Below are 15,300 nucleotides of genomic sequence, written 5' to 3' on the forward strand. Positions count from 1 at the left end.
GCTCCCAGTGGGCCTGAGGGCACCTTGCACGGCAGCAGTCGCCCACTGGAGTGTAGACCAGCGTGCAATTGGGTCGATGTGACGGCAGTCCACCTACCACCTACCTGTGTGAATGTAGTGAGCGAGTGAATGTCGGCGTGGTCAGGAGGGACGATGGCGCAAATTGCCAGCCTCGCTCCGGTCAGTCTGCCCCAGGGCAGCTGCAGCTGCCCCATGCAGGGCAGCCGTGGCTACAACAGTAGCGTCACCGTGCGTGGAGTGAATAAATACTGCACAATGTAAAGCGTCCGAGTGTCGGAGAGTGTTAAATCAAACCGATGCGTTGTGTCACTCTAAAGAAAAGATTTGTCTCATTTCAAGTCAGTAATTTATCAATTTTTTCATTCTTTTTTTGGAAAAGTGATCAATTGGACACGTGTTCATCCTGTGCACACAGCATGGTAGAACTTCAAAATACACCAGCGGTGATAATTATGACACCGTTAAACAACACACAAACCTTTAATTCATGAAGACCCAATGTGAATACATGAGATAGATCATCCGACTACAGGATGGGCCCACAATGCAACTGCAACTTTGATGCTACAAGAATTAATGTGAAAGTCAAAGTGCTCGTCAACCGTTCATACATTCTAAGTCGAACAGAACAGGTTTGACATGTTTTCAAAGTTGTCTAAAGTCTAAATTCACTTTGCTCCCAGTCCCTCTTTTCCAACCCCTTGACCCCCCCCCCCCGTTTATTGCTGAACTCGATATGTAGTAACTGCATGTAGGCACCAGGGGGCAGGACCATAAGGAAGGTCAGGCTCAGGCACACCAAATTCACACAAGAGATCTCATTAAATACCCAAAGTCATAATTAATACCGACGGTGTTTTAAATACTGTCCCAATTTATACGGTGGAGACTCACTGAAGTACGACGTGAGCGTTTAACGCCCGGTCTGTCCCTACACATCTGGCCCCTCGTCTCCAGAAGCTTTGGTCAAGATGTGACGCATGAAGACAACGAGGTTCAAACTGATGGTGCTAAAGAGGCAGGGTTTTTTGGAAAGATGAAATGACGAGTGCGTCTGCAGCTCATGTTGCGTTGAGTTTCACCAGTTATTTATAGTTTGTCCATCCTGCATGTCACAAACACAACAATGACATGAAGCCCCACCCAACACCATTCACGTGCTTTCCTGAGGCTTTAACGAACCAAACACGAACAGCAAACATCACATCTCGGGTTGAGCAAGAACATTTACATTCATGCCTTCTGGCCTGTGTGACTTGTCACAATCTAGTTAGAAGAGTACTTTGCAGAAAGAAGTCCAAGAGCCGCTTCGGCATTTCCTTAACAAAGGTAGAATCTTAAAACCCGTCTTGATTCCTTCGGCACGGTCACTCTCCTGGAGTTGTTTTTTTTTTTTTTAAACTATAGCAGAGAAGACAACAGGAAGGAAAACGGACAGTCGTTGAGAGTCCGTCCACCACCAGTCTCGGAGTCGTAAATCACTGGTTCAAGTAGGTCACCAAAGGCAGAGCCTCTTCTGTGCCTCCACGCTGCTCAGCGTGTGGTCATGGTGTTGTACGAGGGATATGAACCCACATCCAGGTGCTCACTAGCCCCTTTCTCTTCCAGGTAAGGGGGCATCTGATCCTCAGGCTCGTCAACGATGGGCTCCCTGTCTCTGTCCACGTCCTCCTTACACTGAGACAGCTTCAGGACGGTGGTCAGGCCGTGCTGATCGGCCATTTTTTGGAAGGTGTGCAGCAGGAGGTACATCATCATCAATCCCACAAACAGATAGACTGCAAGGGGGGAGAGACCGGGAGAGAAGGGTTACTGAAGCACCTCAGTCAGCAGGACAATGCGCCAATACACGCGGCAACATCAAGTCAGTATTTCAAAGACTGGACGGATCAATTTCAAGACTGATCGGACCCATTAATTAACACAACCTTATTTCAAATAAAGTGGTTAGCATTCTACATAGTCACAATTAGATCATTTCCTAATCCTAAACCATATAGAGCGTAAATACCTAGAAAGTTGGACCTCATTCATCTCAGCAATTCGGTAAATATATGCAAAAAGTCAGGACAAGGGCAACGGAAGACTGGGAATGCTGTGAATGCTCCAAAATTCCAGCCTGGATCACGCTACAGGTACATTTTGCTAACAGGTGATAGCATAGCATCGTGAGTGTGAAGCTCATTCCGCAAAGACTGTTTCCCAAGGAATGACGGGGAGACGTGCACTACATTGAAAATATGCATGTTTAATAGTCCAACAGCAACAACACGCATCTGCGACCATCACCTCTGTAAACACTGACCTCCAATCCTGCAGGTGGCGCTGCGTTAAAAAAAAAAACACAGCTGGCTTCTCTGCAGCTCATCGTGCAAAACCGGCCACATTTTAGATCCCTTCAGGAACTCATGGACAGCGTGTCCAGACTTGCATTACGACCCCGTGTATTCCAGGAAGACAATCTGCTGCCTCACAACAGCTTCAGAGTCCGGATACCAGTCTGGGCACCCCCCCCCCCCCAAAAAACTGAAAATTTGTCACGCTATGAAGCACCAATAATCTCAAACAAGTTTCAGGAAGATTTCTGCAGGAACTCCAGATTATACATAAGTTTCTTTGCAAGTACTGCATACCGTCTGATATTTACTGAAACTGTGCTGCCTGCTTGCATGTTTAAAGACAAATGTCTCGAGGGGTTGTCTCTCTACAAGCCATCGATCAAACATTAGGCTTCGCGTGGGGAACGAGGATTGCAGAGAACCGATCGGGTTACAGCTCAAAGCTTTCTGACCGGGGAGACACTTTTCCTTTGTCACACGCCTCCAGATGGACGGCGGTCAGATCCCACTCAAGAGGGGCGTGTGTCTTCTGTGTGGAGGAAGTGTGGCAGAAGAGATTGCTAAATCAGCCCGGCCATTTACAGAGGGGGGAGTTCATCAAAGACTGAATGCTTAAAGTTTGTGACGAAGCTTACCCTGAAAAAAAGCAACTCTTTAAACGTGAGCCTGAGCAGGAACACCGTTCAGAGCAAATAGACCGTCCACCAATCTAAAGAGCAGCTTGACTCTAGGCGGCCATTTTAAGATTGACAGCGCTGCTTTAGGACAGTAGAACAGTGCTCAGATGTCATTGCTCTCGGGGTATTCTCCCTGGTTAATGAATCACTGAGAAACAGGACTGGAAGAGTTAAAGAACTCGAACGGTCCAATCTCTGAACTAACATCCCAAAACATTTGCACTAGGGAGGAAAAGCCTTTTTGGACTTTGCATGGTCAACATGGTGGAGACGAGCTTAGAGTCATTTCCAGAGGAAAATGTCATGATTTTGGGCTCTGGGAAATGTGTCCTTTTTTCAGATCTTACATTTTCTTTGCATGAATGAGGAAACATGGCTAATCTGTAGAAACAGGTCAGCCTGCCAAACAACAAGGGATTAAAGAGAGACACAGAACGACTCCCAGCATCCACCTGGGCCACACTCCCAATTATAAATATTAGAATTATTAATTGGGTACCGCATCTCCCAGTAGAAAGCACTTAATTCCATTTTGAGTTAAATTGGTGACCCCAACTCCTTCAGGTGAGCTGACAGAAATACAAAACTTCATTTCATGACTTCTGTAAAATATTCTGTCATGAACGGCAGCAGCCAATGACAGTGAAGTGTAACACTCGCTGCCGTGAAACCCGCACAACCGGATTTCATTACGACTTGAAAGTCACCAACTCTCATTAGATTAAATATCTGGATCTCCTCACGGCTCTTCAGACTAAAGTTCCGATTCCACCGGTTTGAAAGCCTCCTCGAAACATCAGCCTTTAATGCCGACAGCATTTTCCTAATAGCACAGACGTCACTTTGCCTTTTCCTGAATTACAGTGACGATATGATTCAAATTAAACACGACACCAGAGATGAAAAATGACCCGAGCCTTAATGATGGCAAAATCAACACATACATGATGGACTGCTAACATTATTAGCAATGTCTACCGTGCCCTGAAGTCCGACGACAGCAGTTAACTCACCCATGACAGAAACCTGGTACAGGGGCCGGTTCTCCTGCCCGTACCGCATCCCAGGGACAAAGTCTCCCAGCCCAATGGTGCAGAGCGACATGAAACAGAAGTAGACCCCATCCAAGAAGGACCAGGACGTCTCCACGGTGCTGAAGACGGCAGCCGGCGCTACAAAGAAGCACGCCAGCATCAGAACCACCATCAGCACAAAGTGGACAACGGCAGCCAACCGAGGCTCCAGGCCGGAACGGTGCAGGAGGCTGACGGGCGCGAAGACCAGGGGGTACATGAGCCTCTGGATGCACACGGTGAGCACAAGCATGGTGAACGGGACCCCAATGATGGCGTAGAGGATGGAGAAGGCCTTCCCAGCATCAGACAGAGGCGTGGTGTTGCCATAACCTGGAAACGAAAGGAGAAAGAGGTAAGGGAAGACGCTGCGGTAATTCAACCAATCATAGCCGGAGCACAAGTCTGCACCCGAGTCCAATCCAAGCACTCGTCTCAGTTTCACCAAACCGATGAAATACTCTGAAGGCACATCCTTTATCTCTTAACGTGGTTCAAACACCGGAGAACAGACATTCAAGCAGGGCGTTGTGGAACGGAACTTCCTCTGCACACCAAAGGTCACTTTAGTTCGCCTTCATGCAAAAGGAAGCAGTTTTCCTCGGTGGTCATGTGGAAGCAGCAACGGCGCCGTCCTGCCATACGGTGATGTCACACCAGCGTCCGGGTAACGGCACGTTTAAGAAAAAAGATAGGACTAAATACTGGAAACATTAAAACCGCACAGTGCTAACCTCTGCACTAAAATATGAACATCTACCCCCCCCCCCCCCCCCCAACGGGGATATTTGGCTGCTATCTAGCGGAACGGAAGACATGGAGCAAACAGCCTCAGGAGCAGAAACAAAGCTGGAGTCAGAGTCGCTGCTTCGTCAGAGACCTTCAAGCTCGACGCGATTCAAGACGCCAGTTAAATACGATCAGAGACCAGAGACCATGATGATGATGATGTTCCCCCCCCGCGGTGCAAAGAGACAGAACAAACTGGTTCCGGTCCACACCGACCAGTTCAAACTGGTTCCGGTCCACACCGACCAGTTCAAACTGGTTCCGGTCCACACCGACCAGTTCAAACTGGTTCTGGTCCACACCGACCAGTTCAAACTGGTTCTGGTCCACACCGACCAGTTCAAACTGGTTCTGGTCCACACCGACCAGTTCAAACTGGTTCTGGTCCACACCGACCAGTTCAAACTGGTTCTGGTCCACACCGACCAGTTCAAACTGGTTCTGGTCCACACCGACCAGTTCAAAGTGGTTCTAATCCACACCGACCAGTTCAAAGTGGTTCTAACCCACACTGACCAGTTCAAAGTGGTTCTAATCCACACTGACCAGTTCAAACTGGTTCCGGTCCACACCGACCAGTTCAAACTGGTTCCGGTCCACACCGACCAGTTCAAAGTGGTTCCGGTCCACACCGACCAGTTCAAAGTGGTTCTGGTCCACACCGACCAGTTCAAACTGGTTCTAATCCACACCGACCAGTTCAAACTGGTTCTGGTCCACACCGACCAGTTCAAACTGGTTCTGGTCCACACCGACCAGTTCAAAGTGGTTCTAATCCACACTGACCAGTTCAAACTGGTTCTGGTCCACACCGACCAGTTCAAAGTGGCCTGTATTGTTGACTGGCATCAACGCTCCAAGGCGCTCACGTCACCTCAAGTAATGGACCGCTGCCTGTGCCGGGCGATTCATGGCCAGCTCTGACCACCCATGTGTGATGGAGTCGACCCCCCCCCCCCCCCCCCGTGGAGACGCACGTCGTCTCAGGAACCCACCAGACGGGCGTTTCTTTGGGTAATAGTCATTTCAGTTGTTCTTGTTCACTGCAAGTCCTGTCGAGCGTACGAGACGTTTATCCAGCCATCCTCTCGCTGTCCCAGCTCGCTATGGGCCGGGGGTGTTGCCAGTGCATCGCGGGGGCCACACGGAGAGACACACAACCAGTCCTTTGAGAAGTTTTTTTTTGGGGGGGGGGGGGGGGGGGTAAAATGCTTTTATTTTCCTAAATACAGAAAGACGAGTCTAAATTGTAACCGTGTATAAAAACAAAGTCCTGAAATAACAAAGTGGCACCGCTTTAGCATCGATATCTAAACGCACCACCATTTTGGGTCCTGAGATTTGACAGAATGGACGGATGGCGTTTGGGTGAGCTAACACTCATGAATATTCATGTCAAAGCTACATGAAAGGATTTGACATCACAGGCAGCATTGTAGGGAAGAGGAAAGATGAATGAGGTTTAATTATAAAAAGAAAGCCAATTTAATTACACAAGTTGGGCGGGCCGGATCGAAAAGCCCAACGGGAAGTGAAGAGAGAAATTTAAAGTTCGTTTAACGTGAAGCGTTGTGGGAAATATTTGACATCGAAGTTCTGCTTGGACATTTTAATTCAGCGTTAAACGGCTTTGATGTCGTGTGAACGCCGTCATCAGGGCCACCGGATAGAATGATCCGGTAAACACACCTGGACGATATTCTAACTTCCGATCATTCCGGACCCGCAGGATAAACCGGAACAGAAGACTTTGGGAAGGAGGCCCACAGGACCTTCCTGCTGACCCTCCGTCCCACCACGAGACGCGGCGCAGTGTCCTCCCCGTGCGCGTCCTCCCCGTGCGGGTCCTCCCCGTGCGCGTCCTCCCCGTGCGCGTCCTCCCCGTGCGCGTCCTCCCCGTGCGCGTCCTCCCCGTGCGCGTCCTCCCCGTGCGCGTCCTCCCGTCACGCACTCCGTACTTCACATGAACATAAACCACTGCGCAAAAAGCCCATCATCTAGTTCCAGTTTTCAATCGATGCCCTTTAAAATATAGGAAAGTTATTACAGGAAATTACACCCCCCCCCCCCCCCCCTCACCATCTGCCCATCTATCCGGGGTTGAACGCCATTCGTAATTAGGACACACCTAAGAAATGAGGGCAGGTGTATCCATTCAGTGAGTCGGCTCAGAGCAAAGGAAAGTTTCAGAAACACAAAACCCGAAAAGGAGACATTTATAATCTGTGTTAAACATCGCCGGGAGCCAAGTTTTTATTCAAACCGACATGAAGGGGGGGGGGACACACGCACACGCACACGCACACGTAATAATCCACGACTATCGCCGTGAAACGGACAATCTGCCGGTTGGACCTCCCATTAAAGGAATAATTACGCCCGGCGGGCTCAAACTCAGTTTATTGACGCGCGCAAACGTTTTTTTTTTTTTATCCATAACCGGCTGCGGCGCGTTTCGCGCGTCAAGGTGAGCTCTGACGCGGACCCCACCCGTGTCGTCCGGCGTGAACTCACCGACCGTCGTCACCAGAGTGTTGGCGAAGAACATGGAGGATGCCAGGTCCCAGTTGGACGCGCCGGAGGAGTTCCCGAGGACGGGCGCGCCGTACTTGTTGGCCTTGAGCACTTTGAGCAGGAAGCCATCCAGGGACGCCGCGTCCACGCAGCTCTGGTTCAGGAACTCCTGCTTCAGGGTCTCCATGTCGCGCAGCAGCTTCTCCTCCACCGGCCGCTCCATGCTGGAGAAGACCAGCGCGCCCAGCAGCAGGTAGACGACGTAGAAGAAGACGCAGCCCGCGAGCAGCAGCCACGACCTCCGTGCGGGATACATGTCTGCTCCGCTGCGCGCCGCGCCACGCCGGGACCAGCGCACACGCTCCCTTTTCTTTGCTGCTCAATGGACACCTGATTGGGGGGGGCTGTCCTACTTGGGTTTGAGCCCCTCCCCTCGGCGGAAACGGGAGGGCGTGGAGCTCTGAGTGAAGCCAGCGTGAGGCCAGCGGTGCGTCCCGGAGTCCAGGAAAAGCGTCCCAGCTTGAAGTTAGGAAGGTCAAGCTACAGCGGGGGTCCCCAAACTGTTTCCTGTGGGGGCCACATAACGTCTCCCTATTCTGATGGGGGGCCGGGGTCAGTTTGTACAGGAAGAGTGTGACGATGGGAGGGGGGCCTAGGTTAGGTTAGGTATGTATTTATTTCAGGCAGTGACAAAAGCACACAAAACAAAACTACCCGTGCCACATCGCACGAGCCACATTTAAACAATAAGTAATAAGTAATAAGCCAATGCAGCCTGAAAGGGAGTGGGAAGAAGAAAACTCATTTAGTCCCACCCCCATTTCTCATAACATATAAACGTAGTAAGCTCCTCAATTTCAAGCTCCAAATCATATTAACAACAACTATATACACTGCATGATTTCGAAAAATACAAAAAGATATCGGACGAAACTAGCGAAATTACAAAATTATATATATATATATATATTATATTTTTTATTCATTATTATTATTTATTTTTTTGCATTATGGTGTTACCACAGGTAACATGACAGTTTAGACAGTCATGCCAACATTAATAATAAACAATACCAGCAATGGTAACAAACATATACCAACAATGGTAATGGAAACAATAAATACCTTCAAGACCCTCTGTTTGAATATTGCGAGTAAACCAGCTGTCTATATACTCGCTTAAACTGATGAATACTTTGACATTGCTTGTGGTGTGTATCCAGACTGTTCCAAAGTTTAACCCCACGTACAGACAAACAAAAACTTTTGAGTGTGGTTCGAACTTGAGGAAGTTTAAAAACTCCAAATCCTCTCAAATCATGTGCAGCTCTTCGAACAGTAAAAAAACGTTGCAGGTTAATTGGTAATGATTTGTTAAATGCCTTGAACAGAACTACTAGAGTGTTGTATTTCACAAGAACCATAAATTTAAGCAACTTTGACTGAAAAAATAAGTTATGAGTATGATCCCGAAATCCGACCTTGTGAATGATCCGTACTGCTCGTTTCTGTAATATGCATAGTGGATTTGTTGTATTCTGATAAGTATTCCCCCACACTTCAATGCAGTATGTAAAGTATGGAAGTACCAGAGTGCAATACAAGGTACGGAGAGCATTCACGTCTAGGTATGGTTTTACTTTGTTCATTATTGAGAGACTTTTGGAGATCTTAGTTTTTATATGTCCGACGTGAGGTTTCCATGACAATTCGTTATCAATAATAACACCCAAAAATTTGATCTTATTTACCCTTTCAATTGGGATACCTTCAATAGTTATTTGCAGTTCTGAATCCATTTTTAGACGACTAAACATCATTACTTTAGTTTTATGAATATTTAAAGATAATTTATTTGTGTCCATCCACTTCTTTATTGCACTTAGTTCCTTGTTCACCGTATTTACAAGCTCTTTATAACTGTCACTACTATAGAATATATTTGTGTCATCCGCAAACAGGATGAGTTTTAATGTTTGAGATACATTAAAAATATCATTTATAAATATACTGAACAACTTTGGACCCAAAACCGACCCCTGGGGGACACCACACGCAATGTCAAGTGTATGAGACAAGCACTGCCCCATTCGCACATACTGCACCCTTCCTGTCAAATAACTTTTTAACCAGTCCCCAGCCACCCCTCTTATCCCATATTTATCCAGCTTATTGAGTAATAATGGGTGATTAATGGTGGGCCTCAACATTTATTGTTTTCCAGACAGCCACCAAATAACGCGTTCTTCACAGAAAATAAAGTCAGGAAATAAATAATAAAATAAATAACAATATTAATAATATAAATAATAACACTATTAATAATATAAATAATAAAACCATTAATAATATAAATAATAACACTATTAATAATATAAATAATAACACCATTAATAATATAAATAATAACACCATTAATAAAATAAATAATAAGACTATTAATAAAATAAATAATAACACCATTAATAAAATAACGAATAACACTATTAATAAAATAAATAATAACACTATTAATAATATAAATAATAACACTATTAATAATAAATAATAACACTTAATAAAATAAATAACACCATTAATAAAATAACTAATAACACTATTAATAAAATAAATAATAACACTATTAATAAAATAAATAATAACACCATTAATAAAATAAATAATAACACTATTAATAAAATAAATAATAACTAAATAACCCTTTCCGTACGTCGTATGTGATCATCATTAAAATTGTCCCAAATGAAAGGAAGGATGCTTTTCTTCAGAATATTAATATATTCTCCACTATCAATATTATAACAAGATTGAATTAATGACCTGTTAGGGATAAAGTCTCTAACATTGTTGTAATAATTTTCAAACGCACCGGAATGAAACAGGCAAGAGACAAAGCTTCATTTTCTCTCACGCAGCCAAGACCGACTGGTCTGGCGCGCTCCTCAAAACCAACTCCGTTCCGCTTTCCGGAACTCGTTTATTTATCACCTTCATAGCTCCACCTCTTGACCCAGTGACATCACAATACCTTTAGGGCGCACAACATCGCCGCCCACCAGATGGGACTGTTCTTCACCTAACAGTTACATTAAACAATTGAAAATATGCAAATAACCCTATCATGACCCCTCTTAAATGCACCCAATACCATTATTGATCCCCCACCGGCTACTCGTGTTGTATGGAAAGGAAAAAACAAAAAAAATTCAAATAAATGTCAGTAAATTTAATTAGTTCAACAACAAATGTTTAATCAAACTATTTAGAACAAAATTATTATTTTTTTTAAAATCTGGTATTGTTCAGGCGGCCGGGCCAAATGTGGAGGCGGGCCGTAGTTTGGGGATCACTGATCTACAGGAACACATTCCTGGCAGACCTTCCTCTCCTCCTCCGCCTCCTCCTCCAAATCAGGAGCTTCTTCCTTCCATGCCTGGCCAGAGACAAACTTTTGCTTTGCGTTAATGTTCATTCTGGGATCAATTTATCGGCCCGTGTTTTCCTTTATTTCACCCTCGAGTTGAGCTTCTTTGTTTGATCAGCATCAGCATGTGATATTTTCTGTCAGTGAGCATCAGATTGATCCCATGCGTGACATCTTTGATGACTGATCGGGTTTCTCTCACACAAGTCTAAGATGTAAATGCACCGATGCCAATGAAAAGAATTTAGATTGTGTGGGCCAGGCTTTCACATTATGGGGCTTTGATCTCATTGGGCCAGGCTTTCACGTTATGGGGCTTTGAACACATTGGGCCAGGCTTTCACATTATGGGGCTTTGATCTCATTGGGCCAGGGTTTCATGTTATGGGGCTTTGAACACATTGGGCCAGGCTTTCACGTTATGGGGCTTTGAACACATTGGGCCAGGCTTTCACATTATGGGGCTTTGATCTCATTGGGCCAGGCTTTCACGTTATGGGGCTTTGAACATATTGGGCCAGGCTTTCACGTTATGGGGCTTTGAACATATTGGGCCAGGTTTTCACATTATGGGGCTTTGATCTCATTGCTGGTTCCTTCTGTTTGACAATCCAGTCGGGACCATGAGTCAGAAATGTAGTCCTACACTCATCTTTGAGCGTCCTTGAGATCAGTCACCCCCCCAGAACCCCATAGAGATGGTGTCTGTACCCCGACTCCGTAAGATTGTTAAATTGTACAGGAGACGTGTTACTCCTGGAAACCTTGTAAAAATAAAAACTGCCGCCACAGAAATTAATAATAGTAAAACCATTAAATGTGGACTTTTGAATATTCGCTCTCTGGCATCAAAGGCATTTTTAATAAATGATCTGATCTCAGATCAGCATGTTGATATTTTCTGTTTGACAGAAACCTGGCTGGGTCCTGAAGATTATTTCAGTTGAAATGAAGCCACGCCTCCCAGTTATGTTAACTCTCACATTTCTGGAGACGCCGGCCGAGGAGGTGGAGTTGGAGCCATCTATAACTTGGAGCTCCAGATTAACCCTAAACCTAAATTAAACTAGACCTCCTTTGAGAGTCTTATTCTTAGTCTGTCACTCCCAACATGGAAATCAAGCCAGCCAGTCCTGATTGTTATAGTTTACTGCCCTCCAGGCCCAGACTCTGATTTCATGTCAGAATGTTCTGAATGTTTAACAAGCTTAGTTCTGAAAGCAGAACAGATACTTGTTGTGGGAGATTTTAACATTCATGTAGATTCAGTGACGACTGCCTTGCTACTGCCTTCCTCTCATTACTGGACTCGATTGGCTCCTCCCAGAGAGTGAACGAACCCACCCACAGCTTTAACCATACCTTGAATCTGGTTCTCACGTATGGTATTGATATTGATCAATTAATTGTATTTCCACTGAACCCTTTTGTATCAGACCACAAGTTCATCACTTTTACGTTCGTATTTGTATTACGTCTGGAGAGAATATGGCGCTCAACTCAACTGTTACTCTTGATAGTTACTTGGATAGTTTCACCCCCATTAACCTGCAGCAACAGACAGGGGGGCGGAGCTTCCAGTTATCAAGCTCCTTTATTGTGGAATCAGCTCCCTGATTGGTTCGTGAGTAGATTAAAGACTTTCCTTTTTAACAAAGCTTATAACTAATTGATGCAGTAATCAGTATAATCAATATGCTGTCATTAGGCAGCATTGGTGGCTTAACATCATGACACACTGAGCTCCTCCCCCTTTATCTGGTTATTCATGTTATAAATATATGTCAGTAATCTCTCTCTCTTCCTGTAGTCTTGTACTCTCTCTCCCTCTGTTTGTCCCTCTCTCTCTTTCAGGTCCTTCTGTCCGTGGTGCTGCAGAACCTGGACCTGTGTCCCTCAACACTGATGTCCACGTCGCTAGCATTAGCATTTATAGATTTATATCGCTAGCATTAGCATTTCCAGTCTTATACATTTTGTTTTTGTCTGCTCCTGCTGTCTTGCTATCGCTTCCCTATCCATCTTCTTGTTTTTGACTCCTCCGATCTACCATTCTCTCTCTCTCTCTCTCTCTCTCAACCCAGCCGGTCAGACAGATGGCCGTCCACCATGAGCCTAGGTTCTGTCCAAGGTTTCTGCCTGTTAAAGGGAAGTTTTTCCTTGCCTCAGTCTCCAGAGTTCTTGCTCTTGTAGGTCAAGTTGGGTTCTGTCTTTCCCTGCTAATCCTCTAAAGTGCCTTGAGACGACTTCCTGTTCTGATCTGGCGCTATAGAAATAAAACTGAATTGAATTGAATTGTTTGAAATGGTCTCGTGCTTTCAGCGTTGGCCTGCTTTACTCGGAACGTGAAAGCGAGGCGCTACCAGACGGAGCTGCTTGCTGCTGAGCCGTGGGCGACTCGGATCCTGAAGGTCGTGCGGTGAAAAGGTGGCAGATATCAAATGAATTTAGACATTTTGTGGAAATTGACTTTTCTTTTCTTGCCAAGAGTTGAATGAGGACATTGACGATCATATCTGTCTTTCTCATTCGGCGTGTCCCATCCGGGGTCGCCACAGCAACCCAACCTTCTCCAATTACACTCACAGTGATATGTATGCAGTAAATATGAAGTTAGCTTAGCACAGAATGAACACTGAACGCAACTGTCCAGTGGTAACAGCATCCAGCTACACTGTACATCTGGACAAATCAGAGTCATAGACGTCAACATGCCAGACCCAGTGAAACACCCGAACCGTCCTCTGTGTGTTTGTCCCGCTGCCTTATGGGGACGATGACGTAAATGGCAGCTGTTTCCTGTGGCGTTAACACTGAGGTCAGGGCATCCTGCTGCTGATAGGCCTGCTTTTATTTACCATCGAGTACAAGGCACTGCTATCATGGAGCAGCAGGAAGGCAGCGGCTCTGAATCAGCAGAAAAAGGAGCTTAACTCCTTCTGAACCAGAGCGCTGTCCCACCGCGATGTGACCCAAAGGTCTTCAGCGGAATTTCTCCAGCAACGCTTGCAGACAAACCGCCTGACCTGATAATACACATAAATGTATTTCTTCACACATAAGATGGTACTGTTTTTTGGGTCGATGACTTCCAGAATCCCTGCGGGAGGTGATCACACTCCTGCTCCTTTAAAACGGTCTTGTTTGTTTGGACTTTTCTAAAGTGAGGCACTTGTAGAATATGTTTAAATAAAAACAGCCCCGAGAGACAAAGGGGGGGGGGGTGGGTAATTATGTTAATCTGAGAACGTTTCAGCAGGAGATTTTTATTTACACCAGGGTTCTAAATCGGACTGAAAGCATTAAAGGTACACATTGGAACATGGCAGCTGCGGTTCTGTTCAGGCTGAAATGAACGTCACAAACTTGAGTAATCGAGGAAAACCTTTTTTTTAATCACTTGCCTCTCTGTGCTTCCAATGGAATCTGGTCTTTTTCCAGAAAAATACATTTTAAAATTGCATCCTTAGAGTCTAGATCAGGCATGGGCAGACTTTTGAATCCGGCCGCCGAACTTGTCCAAATTATATCATTAATTTAAATTTTATTAGAATTAAACCTCATTCATTTGACCCTTTTCCCTGTAATGCTACCCGTAAAAGGCCAAATCCTTTCATGTCATGTAATTTATATTAGTTCACTCAAACACTCCATCCATCTGTTCCTGGCACGGCCCCTCTGTCGAATTTTAGAACCCATTGTGGCCCGCGAGTCAAAAAGTTTGCCCACCCCTGGTCTAGATAGATGATCTCCAAAAATGTATTTGTTTTCACGGTGTGTATTTTTAACGCCAAACTTCCTTTTTAAGTTTATAAAACAAACTACAATCAATCGGATTTCAGTCGACAAAGTCAGAGGAACGCTGCTCGGGGTGGATTTCCCGTGGCACAGACAGGCGAGCATTTTAAAATGAACACATCACACACTTCCTGAGTGGTCAGCCACCACAGTGTGGCTTTATTACACCAGTTAACACGGTGACAGCCCCCCCCCTTCTCCCTCCTTTCAGATCAGAACATATTCATCATCTTTGCCTTGAATTTTGCACAAATGGCAGATGAACACGATTGTTTCTGTAAAATATAAGACCTAAAGCGAAATCAACCTCCTGGGCTCGTGTGTAGCACAACGTCTAAAGGAATAATACAGATCAATAATGTGAACAGTATTATCATGGACGTATGGCTTCGATTGGCTGCTGGCTTCATGTGTTTCCTCCTGGATCTTTCTGCTTTCCTTCTGTAGACATTGGCACCGTCATTGGGTTTCCTGTTGGCACTGACTGGAAGACAATCTTGTTTCTCACGGTGACCAAAATAATTTAGGATGCAATCCTGTCATTGTCTTCTTTTTTCTTTCTTTCTTGTGCCGTAAATCACACAATGAAAGCATCGTTTTGCAAAAGGAAAACACAAAAAAGAATATGAAGATCACATCGGGCCCCAGCTCGACCGGGACCTCCT

The 15,300-nt window shown here is 45.4% G+C and overlaps 1 protein-coding gene across 1 annotated transcript; it reads right to left on the reverse strand.

Annotated features, from left to right (window-relative positions):
- Positions 1–1,508: 1,508 nt before the first annotated feature.
- kcnk6 (potassium channel, subfamily K, member 6) lies at positions 1,509–7,729 on the reverse strand. The gene is made up of 3 exons (XM_068745652.1): positions 7,414–7,729; positions 4,051–4,443; positions 1,509–1,799 (listed from the first exon to the last, which is right to left on the reverse strand). The coding sequence occupies exons 1-3, from the start codon at positions 7,727–7,729 to the stop codon at positions 1,555–1,557; spliced, it is 954 nt and encodes a 317-aa protein (XP_068601753.1). The 3' UTR covers positions 1,509–1,554.
- Between the last annotated feature and the right edge of the window lie 7,571 nt (positions 7,730–15,300).

The sequence above is a fragment of the Brachionichthys hirsutus genome, chromosome 11 (assembly GCF_040956055.1).
Source record: "Brachionichthys hirsutus isolate HB-005 chromosome 11, CSIRO-AGI_Bhir_v1, whole genome shotgun sequence".
Lineage (NCBI taxonomy): Eukaryota > Metazoa > Chordata > Actinopteri > Lophiiformes > Brachionichthyidae > Brachionichthys > Brachionichthys hirsutus.